The sequence below is a fragment of the Kryptolebias marmoratus genome, linkage group LG24 (assembly GCF_001649575.2).
Source record: "Kryptolebias marmoratus isolate JLee-2015 linkage group LG24, ASM164957v2, whole genome shotgun sequence".
Taxonomy (NCBI): Eukaryota; Metazoa; Chordata; class Actinopteri; order Cyprinodontiformes; family Rivulidae; genus Kryptolebias; species Kryptolebias marmoratus.
This window is the reverse complement of record NC_051453.1, coordinates 4,272,945-4,297,298: the sequence shown is the minus strand read 5'-3', so window position 1 is coordinate 4,297,298 and position 24,354 is coordinate 4,272,945. Positions and strand designations below refer to the sequence as shown.

General features: G+C 40.7%; 2 protein-coding genes across 3 annotated transcripts in view; both read right to left on the bottom strand.

Moving 5' to 3' along the window:
• raver2 (ribonucleoprotein, PTB-binding 2) overlaps nt 1-602 on the bottom strand; it is a 69,744-nt gene extending 69,142 nt beyond the window's left edge. The window contains exon 1 of the mRNA XM_017420380.3: nt 3-602. Within this exon, the coding sequence (XP_017275869.1) occupies nt 3-136 (134 nt within the window). The 5' untranslated portion in view covers nt 137-602. The remainder of the gene's footprint in view (nt 1-2) is intronic.
• A 7,603-nt stretch (nt 603-8,205) lies between these two features.
• Nucleotides 8,206-24,354, bottom strand: part of cachd1 (cache domain containing 1) — a 71,931-nt gene continuing 55,782 nt past the window's right edge. Inside the window, exons 12-27 of one of the 2 annotated variants that reach the window (XM_025006858.2) lie at nt 24,178-24,295; nt 21,885-22,053; nt 21,619-21,761; nt 20,742-20,923; nt 19,379-19,489; nt 18,442-18,564; nt 17,855-17,954; nt 17,638-17,754; nt 17,114-17,274; nt 16,951-17,037; nt 15,682-15,798; nt 15,210-15,361; nt 14,379-14,540; nt 14,018-14,095; nt 13,825-13,926; nt 8,206-11,653 (exon numbers count right to left, since the gene is read on the bottom strand). In XM_025006858.2, coding sequence (XP_024862626.1) covers nt 11,403-11,653; nt 13,825-13,926; nt 14,018-14,095; nt 14,379-14,540; nt 15,210-15,361; nt 15,682-15,798; nt 16,951-17,037; nt 17,114-17,274; nt 17,638-17,754; nt 17,855-17,954; nt 18,442-18,564; nt 19,379-19,489; nt 20,742-20,923; nt 21,619-21,761; nt 21,885-22,053; nt 24,178-24,295 — 2,173 coding nt within the window. In that variant the 3' untranslated portion in view covers nt 8,206-11,402. The remainder of the gene's footprint in view (nt 11,654-13,824; nt 13,927-14,017; nt 14,096-14,378; nt 14,541-15,209; nt 15,362-15,681; nt 15,799-16,950; nt 17,038-17,113; nt 17,275-17,637; nt 17,755-17,854; nt 17,955-18,441; nt 18,565-19,378; nt 19,490-20,741; nt 20,924-21,618; nt 21,762-21,884; nt 22,054-24,177; nt 24,296-24,354) is intronic. The other variant, XM_037974088.1, reaches the window with a different exon arrangement.

Below are 24,354 nucleotides of genomic sequence, written 5' to 3'. Positions count from 1 at the left end.
CCGCCGCTGCAGCCGCCGCCGCCTCGTCGTCCTCCGGCTGCCGGCTCTCGGGGCTGTCCATCTCCAGAGAAAGTGCGCTGTCCCGGGTGAGGGAAGCGTGAACGCTCGGCGGCTGGATGGACGAGGCTGCCGCCATCTTGGGTAGCTGAGAGGGAAGTGTTGCGAGAGAAAGGGGGACGGAGAGACGGAGAGGCGCGCAGGTGGGAGGTGTGCGCGTTTATGAGAGGAAGAGAGAAAAAAAACCAAACAAACACCCAAACAATCCGGAAAAAACTAAACACCAAATACTCTAACTCAGCTGGGCAAGTTAACTACTCATTTAAACCACATTTGCCATCTTTTTGTATAAAACCTTTTTTAAGATTTAGTTGAAGGAAAAGCCTCATTCAAAAGGAAAAAAATGTGTTTTTTATTTCCTCATCAATTGTCTTAAAGAATAAAATGTTAAAAAGCTGCAGGAAACTGTTAGAATATGGTCCGTCTGCTCCTTGGACTCCTGGCGACCCCAGCTGTTTGTTCGACGTATAGAAACCGACTAAGAACTGTCAGAAAAAAGCTCTTTAAGCTCTTTAAATGTGGCTGAGCAAGCATCTTGTGATCTGCATGTCCAACATGTCACCTGTTTTTATATCCACAAAACAAAACGGAGTTTCATTAAACTATAAAATCAAATGACGCAGTTTAAAAGAGTTTACTCCAGTAGCTTTCCAGATATATTTATCTAATTCTAATGGAAATCTGCATACTTTCTTCAACAAACCTGAGCATAAAAAAATAAATGCCAACACATCATAACGGTCAGACTTCTTGATCCCAAATGGCTCCTCCATGGACGTCTCCATTGTTGATCCATTTTCTGTCACTTTGACTCTTTTCACAGGTAAACAAACACAGTGTTGTTGGCATCCATTCACAAATTTTGCTGACAAACTTTTACTTTTCAGGACACGTTATCCATCAATATAAGAAAAAAAACAAATGTGCAGATGTGGTTTCTTACTTTATATTTCTATGAGAACCTTTAATTATGAATGAATAATATGTACTCTATATTGCACTGAGTACCTTTAACCACATGTTGAATCTTTAAACTGTCTTTGGCACATTTGCACACCAGTAAACTTGTAAATACCCACAACCTTCTACATGCGTGCACCAGAATAAGCCTCGTCCTGCAGCACAATCAAACATTTTCACTTTTGGCAAAAGAAAATCACTGCAGATTTTTTTTTTTTAACTAGCTCAGCTTTCCTGTTCTTTATGTGCAGAATGTAGCTATGAATGGCTGTGTGCCTTTCCTCCTGTCTACCCAAGTCATCCAGTGAATGCCAACCTAGCAGCCAACTGAGCCAGCCTGCCTGCCCACCGTGGGTGGAAATCTGCTCCTGGCAAACACGAGGGGAGCAGAGCTCCCTGCCGAGTCCTCACAATGCCTATGTAGCTTCCGCAGGCAGCATGAGCCGCTGACAGATACACACACTGTATGCTCACACTCATAGGCTGCATCAACACTTAGACAGACACACAAACATGTCAACAAGCACACATCAACCCACTTAAGGAAATATTTAGACCACAATTGTGCTGAGGCCTGTAAGAGACGATGAAATCGAGCTCTGCGTTCTCTCTCCTGCCATCTGTGTGGAGTGTTTTTTGGCAGATCGAAATCCAGACAATCACAGTTGTCAGTGGGTGAAAATGATCTCACATTGCCAAGTGGCTGAACCAGTGGAAATGAAACTCAGTGACTGTATGTGGACTGTTTGAATGCCTCTATCAGGTTCTACACTCAGCCCGCTCCAGAATGGAAAGGCTAGAGCAGTGGTATTCAATTAAAACTCAATAAGGTCTAGTTACCAGAACTAGTTACTGTAAATGCTAGAAAAGCTGTGCAGTCTAAAATAAATTAATGTAAAGATGAGAAAACATAGGCAAGTAAAAAAAAAAAACCACTATAATAATTTAACAACTGATCTGTGTCCAGATAAGATTTTATTTATGTCACCATCGGACTGAGGTCTGCCATTTAGGGACCCTTAGGATAGAGAAAGGGCAACATTTGTGACCCAATTACAAACAGTTAAACGCTGTCAGTTTGGTTCCTCTTTAGTATTGTGTTCACTAAAAGATATAATTCACACATGTGTCGAATGGTCCTCAGCACATCAAACAATACGTCGCTGCTCCTGTAGGCCGTTACTGACGGCTGAGTTATCACTTATCAAGCCAAATATCATCTCATCTTCCCACATATTAAAACAAAGCATGGAAAATCCAAATCAGTAATTTGTTCTTTCCAAAAGAAAAAAAAAAAAAAATTCTCCCAAAACGCTACCAACCGCCCACCTCATGATTGCCTGTGTCTGTGTGTGTGCACGTTTGTAGCATTAGCAAAGTAGTGGACAAATGTTATTGAAACTCCCAGAAAAAAATCATTAGATGTGGATGTACTACTGACAAAACTTTGGAGTAAACCCCATTTAAGTTGAGCTGCCAAAGCTAGGTGACCTCATCAAAACACAAAAACAACCACAAATCAGCCGATGTCACAAATACTGAGGTAAAGTTTGGTGTGTTGGTAGCTGAGAGACGAGTCAACTTTGTCTTTCTGTTAACAAAATATCTAATACACCTACTAATAAATATCTTTTGGAGTCAACCCAATTCAAGATGGCCACCATTAGCCAACACAAAAATGGGTCTGACTCAGTCAGTTTTAGAAATATTGAGCTGAAATTTGGTGTGGAAGTAGCTGAGTGTTACCCTCAGCACATTAACACATCTCACATGATCTAACAGCATCACTGGGTCAAACCTTATAAATGACGTAAACTGCTGCAACCCCATCAGTATCAGCAGAAGATGATTTTAGTTTAAAACTCTGGCATGAAAGCAATGGATTATTTTTTCACAGAGTGCTAGGCCTCTAATTTAAGATGAGTCTTCTGTCCAACAAGTTTTAGAATCATAGAAGCAAAAACAGCATTTGAGGTTGAAGAACACTGATGAGAAGTCGGGCTTCGGGCTGCTCATACAGTCGCCTGTGACGGCAGACAGATTGGGGGACATGAATCATTGAGCAGCGCTTCTCAAAAACAACAGCAAGGACTCGCCTGTCAGTCGCACAGACTGATTTTGGAGACGCATGAATCACTCCGCTAAGTGCTAAACAACGTTTTCATGAGAGAACAATTAATTTGTTCTCCCTCGGCACACGCATGCCAGCACAGATACACAAATACACACATGCATTAAGTCATGTCAGCCTGCAGCCGCCTCGCGCCGTTATGCAAACTGTACTTCCAAAGCTTTTTTATCCGTGTGCAAGTCAGCCCTTATAATAATGTGCCATGCATCACAAACCAAGGGGAAAAAAGAGATGTTAGTCGCTCTCTGTCTAAAACACAAGAGCCCTGCTGGAGTAGTGTGTCAGCCCGTGTGATTCACAGCCTTTTGGAGTGGGTGGCATTAGAGAGGAGAAAGAAGAAAAAAAAAAAAAAAAAACGGGAAAATTGTTTGCCGCTGCTCAGTGGGACTGAGAGTGTGAGGGCGTGGGAGGGCTGAGTGGCTGAACAGACAAAGCAGGCACCTGGGACGAGCTCAGTAGGCGAGAGGACGGGAGGGAAAGGGGAGCGGGAGAGTTAACCAGAAACAGTAAAGAGGGGTTCATCGCGTGGAGGAGGTGATGATAAATGATAAATTGTGAGGTGCGATTATATATATATATCTTGTGCTGCGGTCCAATCAGAAATGGCTGAGTTGATAGGAACATGCTTTCAGGAGCAGTGTGCTGGCAGAAACAATCGACTGCATATCACCCGCCGCCTTTTATGTCAGATGTTTTAACTGAAATCATGCTCAGCAGCTTTGGTCTAACCTCATAAATGATGACATTATGCAGGATCTCATGCAACATTGTAAGATTGTGTGTTGGGCATGACTCTCAGCTACTACCACACCAAATTTCAGCTCAGTATCTAGAAAACTGACTGAGTTCTAGCCTTTTGTGGTTGCTATTTTAGATCAGCTGTGGCAGCCATTTTGAATTGGAAATTTTGAATCCAAATTGTAGATATACATCCAGTGATTACTTTCTGAAAGTTTCATTCAAATCTGTCCAGTGGTTCAAATATTTTGCTAACGTTACAAAAGAACACAAACAACTATGGGTAATTAAGAGATTAAAGGAGATGTGACTCGCTAAAAACAGCTGACTTGAACACATGGGGGCAATATCCACGTGTCCTAATTACAATGGTCATAAACTTCACAAGAGCATCAAGGAAGCTTCTTCTACGTGATGAGAAAAATAAGTCACAAGAAGCCCTTATTTAAGTAACAACTGCTTCAAACCAAACCATAATTCTTTTTTAATCACCTTGATCTCTCTGAAATACCAAGTAAATTGAACAAAAGTATGAAGTTTTGTGTTTGAGCTCACCTTCAGGGCTGTGTTGTCACATTTCCTACATTTGTAGCAAAATCTGCATGTCAGAACAGAGAGTGCTGCGCGTCCAAGCTGCTCTAAAGTGCTGTAATTTTCTTGCCTACATGCTGCTAAGATGCATTTGGGAAACTGGGACTCTGGACTGAACAGAAAATGTGCTGCTGGTGCAGGTCTGCTGTACTAGTTGGCAGAGACTGAAATGACCCGAGGGTGCTTGGACACCGAGCTCAGTGCTCTAATTCAGCGTTTCCCTGACAGGGAGCTGCAGATCGCTCGAGAGAAAAGAGGCAGAATGCAGAAGGAGACAAACACACGGCTTTGTCGAGGACATGTGAGCGAATTCAGACAAACTGCTAAGATTTTGGGGGACATAGGGAAGAGGATTCTCTCCATCAGCTCTCAGCAGTGTTGAAACACTTCTCTTCTCATGTTCAGTAAACTAAATGTCCCCCTCCCCCATAAAACTCCATCATCGTCTCAAGGTGAAACAATTTACCTCACTGCGTGACCTTCATGTAAAACGGACAATTATACTGTTCCAAATGAGAAACCACGGTTTTACTCTTAGCATGACGTTCCAAAAAAAACAACAACTGAGGATTCAAAAAGAAGAATTAAATGGAAAATCGTAAAAAAAGAGCAACCTTGCAAGTATGTTTTATTTCTGTATGAATCAGATTTTTTTCACAAACAACCTACGCATCTCTCACTATTAGAATTTTTTTCTTTTCCATATTAAGGTGTAATTAACAATTAAAGCATTCAATTTTACTCAGTCCTTTAAATTTACTAAACGGCTAAAAAGAAAAAGTGCACTACCCAATCTGTTCCTACTAAAGTGGTAAATAGTGAACAAATAATTATCAACTAGTCCATAAATACTGTTAAAATCAGAAGATCCAGGTGGTTCTGGTACATTCTGAAGATATTTGATCTGTTATGGGGATTATGAAGAATCTGTCAATATCCTAAAATAGATAATTCTTTTTTAAACGGGGTTGAGTACTTATGAGCAGTTAGTATCTTACCTGCAGTAGACAGCAGTGTGGAGAACCAGGGAGTCAAACTACCAGATACTAACAGTCCCATTCACAAAGTTCAACCATCTAAAACAAACTCAAACTTTGCCAGCAGTTTGAGCAAAGGTTTTGTTCTGACTTTAACACCTCCTAACTTTTTACCTTGTCGATATTTTCTCAGGCTAACAGCAGTGATGTTGTTACGTCCAGCTGCATGCACCAAGGCTACGGAGAGGACCGTCACAAACCCTCTGTGGTTCTTAATCCTAAACACCAAAACAATTATGAAAGCCAAAACCACTTGTCATTTTTCTGAAGAGATAAATTAATGTTATCAAGGGCACAAAGTGCAGGCTAAAGAAACAAAACTCAGTTTATTAAGATATCTTAGTTGCGCAGTTAGCATTGCAATACAAACACTGTTCGGTTTTCATTATTTTCACATAAGCCTTTCAGAAAGTTTTGAGTTTGAATTGTTTTAGATGAAGTCCACTCTTAAGCCTTACTTGACTCCCATGAAAATTTCCCACTGATTCTCCAAACTGAGATTGCTCTGACTGCCGTCTACTGCAGGTAAGATACTCATAATTCATTTGTAGTCCTCACAAACCACCATGACTGATGTGACATGCAGCAGAACGAAAGACATTTAAAAGGTATTATTAATGTACATTAAATAATGTACATTAATAATACCTTTAAAATGAGTAATTATAGCTGTTAGATTTAGCTGTTTTGCTCGTAAACCCTTGTCTGAGGTTTGGTTACAGTGATGAGCTGCAATTTACAAACCTCTTAAAATGAATAATCAAGTCACTATAGAAGATTAGTTTTTTTCATAAGAAATGAGATAAAGGTTAAGGAAACACAAAGTTTCCCATCAGACACAAATAGTGGATACAGTAGTTCAAGACTTACACGTAAACCCTAGATTTCTTCTCCATATCTGATCGTAAAATATTAAAACAAAAAAATTCAAGCAGAAAGCTACAAACGGCTCTGTCCCTAAAACTAAAGCAGCATCCTGTTAAATTCAGTCAGAGCCATGTTGCGTCTCCATCTGTGGTTGTTTTCTCAGATCCCCTGGCAGGAAACAGCACATGTACAGAAAGGCTTCATAAATAACTGATAGGGTCTTCCAGGCAGTGCTGCTATTCTTCCTCCCCCCACAAATGGTTTGACCCGGGACCGGCAGCTCCAAACCTACTGCAGAATGCACAGCACCTCTGAAGTGTAGTGAAAAGACCACTTTCCTCTGAATGTCCCGTTTCCACATGTAGGAGTCAAGAGTTCAATCAGTCTTCAGCAACAGAGAGTGTTTATCCAGATAGCAACAGTACATTTAAATATACAAAAAAAGGTCAGTTTTTGTTTTTACTACAAAAGCTGCAAACCTCTGGAGTTTATTGTTTTTGTGTGACTGAGTGATAACCCACAGGGATGTATTTTACTGAAAGGTTTTTTTTTTTGGCCATCTTCAGAACTGTAAAACTTATTAATTCATTTCTTCCAGCAGGATAAAAACTGGCATCCATGGATCTTTATCCAACTACCAAACCTGAGAACTCCGCCAGTTCTACAGAGAACCGGAGACTCTTCATTCCATTAAAGACGCGCCTCTCCAAATAAGGCCAACGAGCCTCTGAAGAGCGGCTCTGTGGAGCGGAGGTGTCCTGAATGTCCCCGCATGAACCACACACAAGAATTCAGGCTGGAAAAGCATCAGAGAGCGTTCCTCCGCTATTACTGAAAGTGAACACTGGGACAGGGATTATGGAAACACGCACAGATGGAATTACTCCACAGCAGATCATTTTTCTGGCTTACAGCTTTTTCTGGTCTAACTACTAATCTGGAACAAAACGGCAGTTAGTGAAGATTTTCTTTATTGTAAATATGTGTTTTGAGAAGAAGGGCACTAAATTATTGTGGAAATTTATTTTAAAAACTATAAAATGTTCTACTTTATTTCTTTTTAAATCATTAATGTATTGCTGCAGCTTTATTACAGCCTTGAAAGAAGCAAATAAAAAAGCATTCAATATGAAGTAAAACAGCTTTTAAATGAACTGCATTTTGACCTCAAACCTGGATTATTTCAGCCCTTTAAGACTTTAATATGAGATCATCTAATATGTTTTTAAAGACACTGTTCTTTTAGTTAAGATGTCTGATTTCAAACATTCTGTTTAAAATTTCTGGAGATAAAGACTGAATTCTATTTAACAAACCTGGAGACAAATCAACATTAGCTTTTCCACGTTGCCTACAGACAGCAGGCAGGGAGGCTGATGCTCAGAAGACCCAGCAGGTGTTCATCGATCCAACAAGAAAAGGCTTCAGTCACCAAACTCAGAGAGACTGAAGCAAGGCTGCTACCTGGCGCCGGGAACAAGCTTGTAGGCACCTGTGTGTGTGTGTGTGTGTGAGATTAAGTGAACATTAACTGTGAAGAGCTCTGTAAACTTGTGTTACATAAAGCAGACCACTTCTCTTTCAGGAGTCATTCATGCTCTTTATACTGATTACTGAGCTCTGCTGCTTCACACTGTTGTTTTCCTCTTTCCACTTCAGTCCATGTCTTTTTCTTTTTTTACAATCAAAATACTTCTGCATACTTTTACTCTTCCTTTTAGCTACAGTTCTGCCACTTTTAGAGTTTTACTACCATCCTGATCCTTTTAACTTCAGCAAATGTCAGCAGCCACTCAGCATTCACAGAAAATGGCATTCCTCTAGTTTAGGTGTAAAATGTACTTTATCACATTCACATGGCAATAAAACTCAATTTGATCATTTTATATGATACATTTGGGGGCGAGACGTATACATGTTCCTTCAGTAAATGAATTGCAACTCAGAGTCTTCTGTATACATACATACATACATACATATATACTTGTTCACAACAGCTGGTAAATACTGCTTAAAGGTTCTCCAGGAACAAAAAGAGGGACAGAGTATGATTTAGCTTGGAGCAAAAAAAAACTGACCAAACCATCTTATCGTAAGATGATGTAAGAACTGATCAAAAAAAAAAAAAATCTGCATAAATCTCAAACGGCCAAAGGTACAGAAAATAAAACCGGTTAAAGTAGACGTTTTGCAAATAAACTTTTAATGCACTCACAACTTGTCCGGTGCTCTAAAATGGCTACAAATGAGCATGTTTTGTCAAACAGAGTTGGAGAAATGTTTCACTGTTTACAGTGAACCCTGATCAACAAAACCTCTGTTTGGACAGAGTTTTCTGGAGAGTGTTTGTATAATTTTCAAAACGACACAAATAACCTTTAAAAACTACAATTTCCTTAAACATAAAAGTGTGTATTAAAATTTCCAAGTACTGACTTCCATCCAATATGGACCTAAAAAAAAATAAGTCTAAAAAATAAAACATTCAAGGCATCAAAAATATAGTAAGACACTATGAAGCGTACGTCATATCTCACTATGGTTCTTCTTTAAAATGAGTGTACAGGATGTTAATAACTATTTGTGACTCTGTATTTACACTTTAAATTGAATCTCTGAAGACATTCTGGCACCTGGAAGAGAAAACAAAAAACACTACACTGACACACTTTGACAGATCAGCTCAAACTCTTCATGTGAAGAAAAATAAGTGGATTTTTAAATCATATTTTCACCTATAATTCTCTAATACTATTCTGAAAAAATAATGCATTCTGTGAAAAATGTACTGGGTGGATAATCCCACTGATCAGACACACACACACACACAGAGAAGCAGACACACAAGGAAAAGACATTTTGAGTGGTTAACTGCAGAGGAGCTGACAGACGAGTTGAACCTCTGCACATTAGCAGCAGCAGCATCTGTTTCCTCGAACCCGGAGCACGTCGCCGACGCTCAGCTCAACATACAGTCCATGCAGCATCAGTTTGGAATTAAAACACCTTTCTGTCCTGGTTTTTCTCTTTTCAGGACAGGACTCTGTGCCCATCACTCAGGACCTCTCACACGAAAACCCCCAGCTGTGACTAAAGCTAGGAATGTTTTTGCTGGTGTTAGCTTCAGTCTTTCCTCCTTCACTCCCCTCCAAGCAAACACAAAAGTCTCTTCATGTAGAGAACCTGTCCAGAATGACATATTTCACAGAGAACAAGTGTTTTTTTTTTTCTTCAAACAACTTGGACTTCTGAAAACAGCCAGATGTGCGACATGACATGAAGCACTTTCTCCCAGCAGCTCTGACACAAGATGCGAAGAAGGCTCATCCTCTTCAGTTTCTTTTTGTAATTTGACATTTCACCAAAACAATAAAACAGCCTGAGATAATTTGAAAAAACACATTTTATGCTCTGATCACTTAAACTTCAACCTTAGATTGTTTCCCATGTAGGTTTGAAAGGGTTTAACATGAGTTATAGTTGTTAATAAAGTTGCACTGATCTATATCAGTCCCTCCAGGAGGTTCCAATCTCAACTATTAATGCAAATTCAACCAATCATTGCAGACCTGCAACTTTGGCCAATCGCAGCAGCATTTTCATCCAATTTGACCAATCATCTCAGCCCCCTGGCCTGCTTCACTTACTGGGATCTAAAATTCCAGATGATGACATTTACCATCAAATATTAGCTCTAAAGTCTGAGCGAGTCGTTTTCCTGAAGAGAGCAAAGTGTGGAACACTGCAGTGAAACTTACACGCCTGACATCACCTTCCTACCCCAAAACACCTGCAGACAGCGACCCACTTCTATAGTGTCATTGATGACAGGACCTCTGCCTTAAAATCAGTTCAGTGAAATGTTTAAAGCAGTAACTGTGATCCATTAGAGGTTAATAATATCATTTTAAAGTGTGAAGAAAATGCAAATGAGCTGCTGATTGTAAACCTTCATTTTGATTAAAAACACAATCTCTAGGATTTCTTGTGCTTTGAATTACAAACATACAACATTTTCAGGACAAGTAAAAACTGAAAATAATGAGCCTCAATAAGAAATCTGACGCACCGGTTCCCAGAGTATTTCCTGTTGCCTTTTCAGCTGTCTTGAAAATCTACCTCTTTAATAAATAATAGAAAAATAATATTGTACTCTTAGTAATGTTTTCTTATGTGAAACACTGAAGCTTTGTCCTACATTGAAGTGTACAGACATTCAGAAAAGTGTCCACATCGTGTTGGGTGAATCCAGGAGCGTCTTCTTTGGAAAAAGGCTGCAGCTTTCAGAGGAAAAACGAGTCTAGAAATGTATCCTCTCCACCAAGGAAAGTAAAAGTTGGAGAAATAATGCCATGTTAGAGTCCCTCTAGATCCAGTTCTTTGTTAAAAAAAAAGAAAGTCTTTTTATTCTTCAGCAGAGATGCCTCCCAGTTTTCAGCGCTCTGTTCCCTTCATGCACCTCTCAGCAAGAGGCCTTTGCAGGGGAACTGCCTATTTTGGGCTGAGCAACAATAGTCAAAAGAGATCCACGTTGGGCCCCAGCTGTAATTCAGTTATCCACTCTTCCTGTCCAACGCTGAGAAATGATTTCTGTCTCCCCATAAAGCTTTTAGGCTCCATTTGTATCCTGTTCTGTGACGTGTCTGAAGAATAGGCTCAAATGGCGTTTTGTTTGCTCCCGAAGGTTGTGCTCGCAGCCGTGAGTCCAGAAGACAAACTGAAAATCCCGACTGCTTTGGTCCGAGTCTGACATTTCTGCGTGGTTATCTGCCATATTTTACATTGGGTTAAAAAGAACGACACAGGGATGATGCCACGACGGCAGCTTGTGGCATCATCCAACATTCAGCATATGAAAACTTGAAGCTTTGAGGCACTCCGTCCACCTGCGCCGCCTCCTTCCCCTCATCCATTCATCCAACCTGAAAGGTCCACAGTGTGTGCTGTCTAATCAAGCACAAATGGTTTTTAAAAAAATAGTCTATCAGAACAAAGTTCCATCCCTGTCAGGACGGCGAGGATCAGCACTCTGCGTCCACGCTGTGCACCGTCACCGCCGCCTGCAGGTGGTGTGTGTGCGTGTGCAGCGGGTGGTGGTGCGTGTGCGTGTGTCTGTACGGGTGGAACTTGTGGCTCAGCAGCGCGGCCGTCTGAGGGGGCGTGTCCAGGTCCAGGTCATCGTCGTGGTTGCTGACGTCGACGCCTGCTGAGAGCGGGTCGTTGTTTCCAGGTGGATTCTCGCTGTCCTCCTGTGGACTCATGGTGCTGTAGCCTGAACACAAACAGTCATTTTAGAAATATCCTGCTTCACAGTCAGAGGACGCAGCTTTCAGAGACAGGATTTTACCAAACGAAAACACGGATCCTTGTCCATCTTTGTTGTCGTTGCTGTTTACATCCACACAGGAACGCAGTAACACTGCAGTAACTATGCTAGGCCTGTATGTGGCGCAGTAATGCTACCACAGAAATACGCCAAGAAACAAACAAGGTGCTCATAATGCTTAGCCATCAGGTGGACTGTATATATTTTGTTTGTTAAAACTATTCTCATTTCCCACGTTTTATAAACGTGTGATATTTTAGTTTAATATTGCATTGACAATAAATTTGAAATATATTACATATATAATACTTGATGTAGATTGTAGATCTGTTTCTACAATGTTTTGCTTTTTTGTATTTTTGACAGAATGTTCAATAAAGTATAAAAATCCTTTTGGTCTTGGATTATTTGGTGTCATAATAAGTTTTTGCTCCGCTCCATTCAAGGCGATGTCATTGTTGGTCAGCCTTGTCTGTTCACTGAATAATACAATAAATGAAGGTTTGGATGTAGTTTAGCAGCTGGCATCAGCAACACAAACACAAGTAATCTGCCGTTGTTGTTCCATTTGTCATGCTTGGGGTCGTAGGTTTGAACAGAGGCGGGGTTATGACATCACTGTTTTCAGAAGATCGTATTCTGGCTGTCCACACAAAACACACAGATGGTGCTCAAGATTTTCTCACTTTGGAAACTGTTTTCAAAAAAAGACTGTTAAGGGGCTCCTAAAATACCATTTCCATGTGGACACAAGGCTAAAATGATAAAAAAAAAAAAACGTTTGCATATTGTTGTTCCTGTGTGGACCGGGCCTGAAGGAGCCTAAAACCTCCTGAGTGGAGTCAGACTGGGAGGTTTCCTCCTAAATCTTCCTTCTTCATCCTCTGCTGGGTGTTAACACCAACTGACAGAAAGCTGTCAAAGTATGGAAGGAAAGACATATCCAAGGAAAATAGGGGGATTAAAGGAGAGGAAGGGATGAAGACTTCAAAGAAGTTCACAATATGGACGGTGCCGGTTTCTGCAGTTCATGTCCATTGTCCCAGAAGAAGCCAAAGCTTCTGATAAATCTGCTGCAAACTGTGTCTTGTTGGTCATTATTAGCTGCACCAAGTAAAGACAAAAATCCTTCTTAATGTCAAGCTTTTCATGGTATTATGCTTCAGATGGAGAACGTTTCATTTTACTTTTAAAATGTCTTTTAAAGCTTGAAACAAAATTATCCTAATTCTGAGCCTGCATAGAATTTCTTAAATATTTATGCATTCATATGAACATAGGGAGAAGATGTGAAGTACAAGGAGTACAAGTAGAAACTGATAACTCATCTGTTTCCCCATCTGTACTGTAACATTCAGCTGACAAGCTCGCACTTGTGTTTTTGTTTCATTTTAGCCCACTCTCTTCTCCTCACATTCGCCCTTGTTCTCTCTGAAATGTTGCTTATGCAACAAGTAGCAGAGACACTCGTTGCCAGGAAGTGGAATGATGCCACATATGTGGGTGGCAGAGAGCCCGTGTGGGTGAAAATGTCCATCCACAGCAAGTGTCAGACTTGAAACATCTTAAAAGTGAACATGAGCAACTCGTCTGGAGCTGGAGATGAGAGACAAAAAGGTTCGGACCTGTGATTAATGAAAGGAACACGAGGAGAGCTGAGTCGGCGCCACAGAACTGGGAGCAAACTGTGGAACTGAAACTGAAGATTAGCTCGTAATTATCTTGTGCTCTGTAATGAACTAAAAGGTACGCAAAGATCCCAACCTGAAGGAGCAGGAACCTTATTTTACTCTCCTACAGCGAGGGTCAGGGAGTGGAAATGATGGACATGTGACAGACATTAATTATCCAACATTTTCCTGCTATTACTGGGGAATCTAAAGGTGTCTGCAAGACCACATGTCTCTAACATTCAGTGTCTCACTCCAGAATAACAGGAGAGTTTTACTTTAACATCACTCTGTATTTGTCCATCAGAATGACAGGAAGCACCCGTTCTAACTCCTGGTAGTTTGTTTTTACAGAGCCGTTTTTGGTGTAAACAGTTGGGATCATGTTACTGCGTCCTATAAACCTCCCTGGTGCTGGAAAAGCAGGCACCTGAGTGTGTTTCTTACCGTGGTCGCTCTCCGTCCCGGATCGGCCCCAGTACCTCCGCCTCCGTTCAGGAGTGTGAGTGTGTCTCTCGATCACGGCAGCTATAAATCTGGTGTTGCTGACTGAAAGTTCAGGGAGCGCACATGTCAGCACAAAAACATAAAAATATACACACACACTGAAACTGACGTCCAAATTCAGACTGTTACTTACTAATTCCTCTGTCCTCGTGGCTGTCTTCATCCCGCTCATCCCTCTCATTATCAAGGTTGGACATTCTCACAGACATTTCTGCAGCATCACAGCAGTAAACCCGAACAGAAACGGGACAAACACCAAATGAGATACATACTACTGTTCTATGTCACATATAACAAACCCTAAAGTCTCCTTTGTGGTCCGTTCAACTGCTTGAAGCATATTCTTTACTGATCATTTATTCAGCATTTAGTAATGTGTGATAAATAAACATATCATTACACAGAAGACTGTTGTGGCTGCTAAAGGAGATTTGAAGAGGCGTAGTTTTTCACACACTTGTATTTTTTTTAATCAATAAAGCTACAAGTCCTACCCTGTGCAGCCAGCGGCGACATGTGCTGGTGTGAGCGTCTGTGGATCTGGTGTCTGTACGCGTACACGGCCAACACCAGCACCATGATGCATCCCATGATGCCCCCAGCGACCGGACCCACGGGGGCGCTCTTGATCATGTTCAAAGATGCTACCTCCTCATCTGCAGGAGGAAGCAACGGGAACGATGAGGAGGAAGGATGTGAGGAACATTAGGGACAATCCAAACTACCTCCTGCTGTGATGCTGCTACATTTTTAAACTTCTCTTCTCTCGTGAGTGTGAAAAATGATTAAACTCCGGGCAGACAGCAGAGTTTAAAATATCCAAGCAACAGAAGAGTTTTCGATAATAAAAATGCCTGAATTATTATTGTCTGTGATCTATGTGAGCAACATTTGGGTCATAAAGACCCTGAAAATAATCAGATTATTTTTGCTTGTTTTGTTGTTGCTTGAGCTTTTCTTCATTCTGCTGCCTGAGAGGTTCAACCAGTACACCTCAAATAATGTTTTATTCTAACATTATCTTTATTATAATGTTAGAATAAAGATAAATTCTTAAAAAACACAAGCTAATCAACCTTAGCAAACACAAACATGGCTCTAACTCAGTATACTGTACTCTGATCACACAGATCTTTGCTTGTTTTTTTTTTAATTTTCATTTTTTTGTAACCTTTAATTAACCAGGTGAGTCTCATTGAGATTACAAGATCTCTTTTTCTAGGGCGCTCTGGACAAGAAGGGAAACGATGCAATGCAAGAAGGCGGGCAACATGCATTAATTTAAGGAACGCCTGTTTTTATTTGAACATCTTCCTGTAACTCACCAATAAGTCCCAGGCTGTCTGCGTATGGACTCTTGGCACCAACGATGCCTCCGAAACACTCCTTCTGCAGAGCGCAGTACGGCTTGTCCAGGTGGGTCTTACCATCGCTGTCCACCATGCACCACTCACAGTCCAACACGCCGAAACAATCACTGCAACACAACGCAGATTATTGGAACCGGAACAAAACTCAAACATGATGAAAACTACTGTTTTTCTGTTAAATTTTCTGATGAACTGAATTCAGTTTGTGGGTGAATTAACTGCACTGTCGAGAGGAAAGAAAGCTCCTCCTAATCTACTGATTACCACTAGATGGCAGTGGTCAGTTTCACCGTGACATTAAACTTTAGCTCACACTTCACCTGGTGGTACATTGGAGTTTTTTACGTATGTGTTGGTAAATATCTCAGTGAGGCTGAGTCTGAATGAACTCCACAGGTTTCCCCGCAGGAAGCATGAGAGCGTGTACCTGCTGGTGTATCTCTGGCTGCAGCGGGTGTTGATGCACTGGGGCAGGGTGTCGTGCAGACTGGGATCAATCACATTCAGACTGACTGGTTCTTGATGCACCTCGCAGCTGGGGTTCCTGTATAACATGCAAAAACACAAAACAGAAAAGTGGAAAATAAGTATGGGCACTTTTTAAAATGAAAATAATTAAAAAAAAAAAACATTTTCAAAACAAAACCCAGCATGAAAACCTCAAACATTAGCATAAAAAGTAACATCAGCGAAAGCACCGAAACACAAAAAAGCAGCAAGAGCTGACAAGGAAAAATGATAATTGCAGGTCTTCTTGAGATAAAGGGGGGATCTGAAACATTGACGAGCTGTCAAAGGCAGCTGATGGCTGATGAAAGGATGTGGGCGAAACGGGACCGAGATGATAGACAGACTGGATGATCGACAGATGCAGAGTGGCAGTGAAAAAAATGATTAAGTTTGTGAGATAAAGGAAAAAAAAGTGAGAAAACACCCACAAACATCCTCAGAGGACCACAGGAAGCAGCAGCAAACAGCTCCTGAAACTTCAATCAGGAGTCAGAAACCTGAGAGGGGCTTATAATACAGGATTTATGTATTCACAGGACTTTATGGTTTCATTTATTGCTAAAAAAACAAGTTTAACTAAACAAACAAACTAACCAATTAAAAAAAGGTGCAGAAAAAACAATCTAAAGTTTAAGAAAAATAAAAAGATTTCTTTCCAAGACGATAGTAAATGTTTGAAGGTGCAGAACTGATGTAAAAAAGAGAAGCTTGTCTTTGTCATCCCTCACAGCACTGTAAAAATAAAACTCCCGGCATTTTCCTTTCAACAATTCGTCTTTGTAACAAAACATTTTCAAACTCTTTTTGGGACATCTTTACCTGCTGATGAACGTAAATAAATTAAAAAAAAAAAAAAAAAAATCGGTCACCATTTGAAAAGTAACCATCAGTTAGCAGCTGAGCACATCTCAGACCCACTGAAGGCTTTTTACGGAGCGGTGGGAGTAATACTCCGACTGTGTGATGATTGCGCTCTCTGCTGGGCTTCCCCTTCACTCCCTGATCCTCAGAATGTCTCCAAGCTGTTAGTGCGTCTCCAAGCTGTTTGTGCATATGCCTTTTTCTGAATCACTTGATTACTCTCATCTGTTGGTAACTTTTTCTGCAGCCATTCAAAAAAAAAACAGTGCTGCAGATATGCTGTGTGTAGCTGGAGTAGAGAACGGGCTGGATTTGTGGCACCGACCTGTTCTCAGCATTGGTGAGGTTGCCTGTGCACTCGTTGACCTCCAGAGGGCACTCACATGGACACTCGCACTCATTCTGCTCCATTCTGAACACAATAAGAGCAGATGTTAGAGATAAAACCCAGCACTTCAAGTTTTTACAGTGCAGCTTCAGTTCCTGACCTGTGGCAGTTGAGACAGAGCCGGTCCACCGTGCTGCAGGCGCAGAACGCCAGCGAGTCGCACGTCTCGTTCACTATCCCAGCAAACGCGTTGGTGCCGGGGATTCTGGTCAGGCGATACTTGGAACAATGGCTGCCGTGGACGAGGTTTGTGAGGTCCCCCTGAATGAAAAACAGTTCATGAGGTCAATTATATCCTAACATTCTAATATTACAGTTTAACCTAAAACTCACATTAACACAGTAAAACATTTACTGATGTTAACACAAACCAGAGACATGATGCTTTAAATGGTGTGATTTGATTGCTAATGTATGAACAAGACATTAGGAGTAAACTGAAATATGAAATTTGCAGCACCAGGTATCACCACAAGAGGGCAGTGTTATACCACAAGTAGTGTACACATTGCTCTAAGAGAGGCCTTGTTGAGGTGAGTGTCTGAACCTGGTTAGACCTGAGCTCCTCAGTCACACCTTTGAAGCCATTTGCCTCTTAAGTGATGAACCATTTCTCTGCCTTACCATTATGCTGGTGTTGAACTTGTAGAAGCGCTGCACTGTGCGGTCACTGAAGCTGTTACAGAGGTTTTTCTTGACAAAGTTAGGGTGGTTCAGGATGTCGTTGGCCACAAGCGGCTCCTAACAACAAAAGACAAAAACATAATTTAAAGTTAAATATTTATATTTTTTATTTCTAATCCTAGCAGTAAAACACACTATTTAGCCAAATAACCTTTACCTTGTGTGTGATGTGCTGCTGTTCTGCAGGAGCATGACCTTTAGGGTCAATGAGAGTGGGATGAGCGACCAGGTAGCCTCTGTCCTCCATTATGAAGCACCTGCAATGTAAAACACATATGAGTAAAGAGTTCTGATAGCAAATTTGATCATTCTTCCCTCTAGAACATGTATTATTTAGCTAATATGGCTCCATTCCACTTCCTACTACATTAGTATTTTGTCTTTTTTCCATCTTTGTTAGAAAAACTGCTTTAACTTGAGAGGACATGACAAAGAGAACACGAAGGAGGGACAGAAATGAGTACTAAAGGAGAAGGAGGTGGGGAAAGAAGGAACAAGAAAAACAAGACTGGAGAACATCCTGTAGAACTGCAGCAGCAGCACCATCTCCAGCAGGAAGGTCTTGATAATCAGCTTATAGCTTCTTTTTTTCTGCTCTCTTCTCTGTTTCTCAGCAACTTTAGTTCTTGTTCAATAAAATATAAATGCTCTAAGCTGGCAAAGACATCCCATAGGGAAATGGGAGAATAAAACAGGGAATTATATGCAAGAATAAACAAATACAAGTTAGCTGATCCTTTTCACCTGATCTTGTGGCCTTTGTCCTGGTTGCAGATGGGCAGCAGGTCCAGCAGGACCTTGTAGAAGTAGCGAAGGGTGAAGTCTATACCCATCACTGCAACGGCATAACCAGGAGCCATCTGAGAGCTGCAGACGGAGCAGTCACACAGAAAACATGAATCATGTGGGATGGATGAAGCGGGGAAAACGTCAAACCTGTCTGCTGAAATAAGTGTCAGCGTGTTGTTATCCCACAAGTAGTCACACTTTTATACAAACCTTTAAAAAACAAATAAAACACTGAAAATAGAGGTTATTTTGAAATGTGAGTTAACTACAGACTGTTTGTCATGCTCACTGAGGCAGTCAACAACAAAACATCAATCCTGACTTATCGCTCTCTGACACACACACACACACTGAATGTTTGTGTATATCCAGAGGACATGAATGGACCGAGATAAACAGTTTGAATTGTGCTGGGGCCTTCATGATGTGTCCATTTAAGGCTCACTGAGCTGGAAATAAATATTTTAATCTCAACTCGGGGAAACATTTTGCAACCGCCGACCAACAGATGCTCAGCTTGTTGTTTAGTTTTTCCTTCTCACTACTAGAAGAGTTTGTAGCACTTCTCTGCCATGCCTGAGGGAACTTTGGAACAGCAGATACTTCAAGATAATTGGGACGGTTTAGTGGATGGACACTGGGCCACACACTAAAAAGCCATGAAGAAAAATTAGTCGATGGTCTCTTTAAGCTTCTGTCAAATGATTTCCTGTCTTTTCAGAAACAATACAGTCTGATTAAAAGGACTTTGGGACTGAAAAACTCGTCCCACTGTTGAGCAACAGGTAGAAATATTCACACATCCATGACAAGCATTAGGAGCTTCTTCTAGATGACTCCTACATTTGACTGTAGCTATGGTTAAGTAAAACAGCATTTTCAGTCTTTTCACCTGGAGGCATGAATAGTGTGGCTGATGGTGACGACGTAGCCGGCCCCGCCCACATCCAGGTACGGGCCTGTGAAGGTGATGAGGCCAGGGTTAGCCACAGCATGCTGGTACCTACAAAATACACAAAAGCTTTTAGAACAAAGAATATTTCTCTCTTTCACCAATATGAAAACACAGTTTGTCTCTCAGTCAGAGCCTACAGACTTTAAAACTAATAACAAATCACCAGAACTTTGAGCACTCAGACTACAGCTGTAAAAACTGAGCTGCTGTGATCTTCAACATCTTCTCCTGGGGAATACGTGTTAACTTGTCTAAACCAAACCGGACTAGTTTCAAAACAAAACGGCTTTTAGAAACAGATTTTTGTGAGATGGAACCATCTGTAAAGGGTAACAGGTTTCAATACAAGACATTAGAAGGTTTTAAATATTTGCATCAACACAAGAAAACTAAACCTGACAACTTTTAGGTTGAACTGCCAAAATCAAGTATTTTTGTCTCCATTCAAGCTTCATAACAAATAAGGAAGATTTTGTTTCCTCAGGGATGACAGGAGCTCAGATTCCTGCATAATGCAAAACTGTTCATTAGAGAATTAAAATAGAAAGCTCTGCTAAGCTTTTAAGAACTAGTAAGCTAAACTAGCTGTGAATGCTAACAGCTCTGCTGTTCCACACACCTCCTGTGATGCACTAAATTTAAAAAAAAAACCTCATTTATTTTCATATTGAAGTAGGAACACATTTAAAAGGTGTAAAATAGATGCACAGATGTTCAGACTTGGAGAAATGAAAAGAGAGAAAAAACACAGACATAATACAGAAACAAAATCCCATCTAGATTAAAAACATATGATTTAAAACCGCTCAAATATAAAATAAAATTCAGAAATAAAGAAGTTTAAAGAAATAAACTCAGACAAAAGGCAAAAGAGATTTAAATGAAGGGATAAAACCTTTTTTTTTTACTTTAAATAAATATATTTGCACATTAATAGGTTTACTGAGACTATTAGAGCTTTTTTGTATTAGTTCCTTGATTTTGGAAGTTTCAGTCCTCTGAAGGATTAAACTGTAAAACTGAGACTCTAAATTGTGTTTCCATAATAGTTACCACCAGAAACACGTCCATAGTGATGAAGCATTACTTAAATAAGTGAGAAAAAACACAACACTAAGTCAAAAACATGTTTTCATGCATCTCTGATGACGTAACAACTAATTAACTGAGTACTCCTGAGCTGAACTCATTACCCAAAACTATTCAGGATAACCTGTTGCTCCCCTGAAACACACACCCACACACACCTTCACTGCTTTTCACCCCACCCCCTCTTCAAACCCACCACAGTAAGCCTCACCATTGTCTGCGGGTCGGGTCGAATGCTTTGTCCATCAGCGATCCTGGGTAAATCCGGAGCACCCCGCTGGGTGTTGCTATGTAACGGCGCACAATGTAGCAGTTGAGGCTACTCATTTCCATTAGTGTCATCCACTCATCCGTAACGTGACTGGTCGCCATAACCTCGTTCCTGACAGACGACTACAGAGGGAAAGATGAAGGGATGGACAACAAGAGGGACAGAAAAGGTAGAAAGAAGTGAAAATAAAATCAGTCAAAGTACAAGGAAATTATTAAGAAATGCCTGAAAAAGTTGTATTTGTTACGTCTCAGAATATGTGTTGGAAAAAAGAGAAAATGTTTGCTTCTAAAATTAAATTTCCCTCAGTTAAATCCAAGTTGATTAGTCCTAAAGTGCAGAAAAAGTCCCAGCCCAGAACCGCTCTCAGACGAGCCTCTACGTTTGAAAGAGGTGATGAGGTCACTGGAGGGGGTCTTTAAGACAAGCCTGGGAATCTGTGTGGAGATTTTGGTTTGGAGTTCAATCTGCAGCTCCCCCCAGGAAAGGAATGCAAACAGAATGCCAAAACCCTGGTGGGGATTTGTCCCTTTCTTAAAGATGCAGAACATCTTTTCACTTTTTTGAATGTTGGCTGCAATCAGAAGCCTGTGGAGGTCGTATTATCGGATTTCACAAGTAACAGGATATATAAATTCTTTAAAGTACAGTCACGTTTAAGGTAGGACACAGATATTGTGTTTTACAAACTGACCTCAGGACAGGGAGTGTGCCACATGTTTGTTTGGGAAACAAGAACTTAGTATTTCTGATGGTGTGTGCCTTCAGGCTGCTGATCTGCATTTGTGTGGGTTTAAAAGAGTTTGGAGCTGTGTACCTTGAGGCCTGGGTTGGCAATGAGCCTGGTGTTATCGCTCAGATAGGCGGTGTAGTGCTCCACCATCCGCTTTGTTTCTGGCTGGCTGAGGTGCTCATAGGGGGAGGAGAAACTTCCAGCTGACAGCATCACTGTGGGGGATTCTGGGAAACAAGACAGACGAGGGACAAAGGGACAGTAAGAAATGTTGTTTTTCGTTTTTTTTTTTTTTCCAGATCAAGTTGCATTATGAATGAGATGTGTTGTTTTTGTCGTGCTTGTCCTACCAACGGTGGCGAGCTGCTTGAAGTGCAGGCAGGAGCTGGGCTGACCCAGCAGATCCAAACGATGGTAGAGCAGCTTGGAGCTGGGAGCTGTGTTCAGGTTCTTCAGCTGCTTCACTGGGATCTCTGGCTGCACATAAACAATGCACAGGATGAAAGACGTGTCCTGGACCTGCAAGACACAGAGAGGAGAAATTACAGGATGTTTTACAGAAATCTTATTATATTCAAAAAAACAAGTGGTTGAAGTCAGATCTGTTGTTGACTCTTAGCTGAACATCTCAGATTGAATTAGCTGTAATAGCTGAACAATGGGGTTTTCCAAAATACCATTTAAAAAGTAGAATAAAGGCGTCTGTTTTATCAGTGACAGTACATTCTCATCAATAAGAGTCAACACCTGAAAAACTATGTATTTTTGGGTTTGTTTTGTTTTGTTGGGACCTAAAACTTGTACTGGAAGCAGTCTACAGGAAGCTGGTCCTGGTCCAGCTTCAGTTTCCAGGTTCTCATCAGGCGTCTACATTTTCTTTATGATTGATGTTTTAAACCAGGGGTGTCAAACCCAGAGACTCAAGGGGGCCAAAATTAAAAATTGGGTCCTAGCCAATGGCCAGTCACAATCAATATTCATTAAAAATTACATAAATTAACCCTGGTTTTAGATGCATTGTCAACTTATTCATATAGAAATATCAATGACCTTTTCCCAGTTACAGATTATACAGAATTTAGAGCAAACAGACTTTAATGAACACAGACAAATAGATCAAACTTCAAAAAGCACATCATTAGCAGTCATTTCTTACGCCTCACTCAGCTTTTAAATGAATTTTTACCTTAAAACAGATTTTTTTTAAAAAGCCATCAACAAAAACCTGATCATACAGAAATTAAAACTATATATTGTTGGCTTTTAAGTCACTGTCAGTAGAAAACTTCACTAATTAGGCTCAGTTTTTTTAAGCAAAATAAGAATCAGAGACTCGATCTGTCCCAGACTAGAGGGCCGGATGAAATGTTACAGAGGGCCGGATCTGGCCCGTGGGCCCTGGCTTTGACACGTGTGTTTTAAACCAACATTCTCCTACACTTCACTTGTGTAGCTGAAGTTTATGAACACCATCTAAACTTAGATACAGTCAAATGTTCTGGAGCTTAAGGGCTGAAAGCAAAAGAACGGGCAAAGTCTGTCAGATTCATCCATGTTTACGCCTAGTTTCAAAAGCAAAAACAGTGAAATTACTGTAAATATGCTTAATTCTAAGATACAAACTTTACCCAAAGAGTATAAACTAACAAACACAAACATGAGTTGGAGTTAACTACTGTACAGCATGTTGAGCTTTGGTGAGACTTCAGCTGATCAGTAAAAACCATAAAGAGAAACTTTATTTTCAGTGCCAGTATTGTCAGTTATCACATCCCGGAGCAAAAAAATAAAAAAATAACAAAGACAACATTTAGTTCAACTACTCTCCCTTCCATGTTGAGTTTAAATGGACCTGCAGGGTTAGTCTGTTCTCACATACTTTCAGAGCAGGAAATAAAAGTCAATCAGTCAATCAGCCCAAGTATTTATACACATTTCTGTTGCAATTTAAAAGCCCTGACATCACCTGGACATTATTTCTTTAACAAAAGCACAGACTTTTATGGGAAATTCTTTTGAACTGATGTTTTGTCTTTCAGCCAATTTAGCTTTTTTTTCTGGCTTTGGAAAGTTCACTTAAAACAAAACAGAGTGCTGCCTAACTTGTGCCAAAAGGTGATGTATTTAAACTCCTGAGCCGGTGTCAAAAAAACAAAATGTCAGAAAACATTTAAGGAGAGGCTGATGTGAAACGCTTAAATTAAATGTGATATTTCTGCTCCTGCCAAAAGTAAAAAAAAACTAAATGTCAGACAGCAGTCAGACTCAGTAGCAGGTTGTTTGTTGCTGTCCTGCTGCTATTTATTCCTAAAACAGGACTTCTCTGGACCTCGGAGAAAAAGCCAGCTCAAGGGTTAAATGGTTTCTGGGTGTGGAGGCTTGATGGTTTTTATTATGCTGACTAATTTAATGTGGCGGAGGTCAGGAGCATAAATCTTTCTACTGGTTTTAGAGAACACTTTGGGAATGAATAAATGCTTTAGACAGAAAGGAAAAAAGTCAATTAAACTGATACTTTTCTAACCACAACAATAGCTGTTGGTCCACTGACTAATTGTTTTGCCTCAGAAATACATTTTTTCTTTTACATTAGTCCAGCTGGCAATAACATAAAAAAAAATCCAATAGTCTGAGGCCACCTACCAGTTTCCAGGCATAGCTGACGTTGTACGCATCTTTTCTGTTGTCCCTGAGCCGGTTGGTGTGCCAGGACAGGGAGGAGTTAACCGGCACAGCGATGACCTGACTGCCCAAAGGGAGGCTGCGAAGAACAAAAATAAAACGATCAGTTCCCCATCACATGTGCGTCCCTGGCTGTTA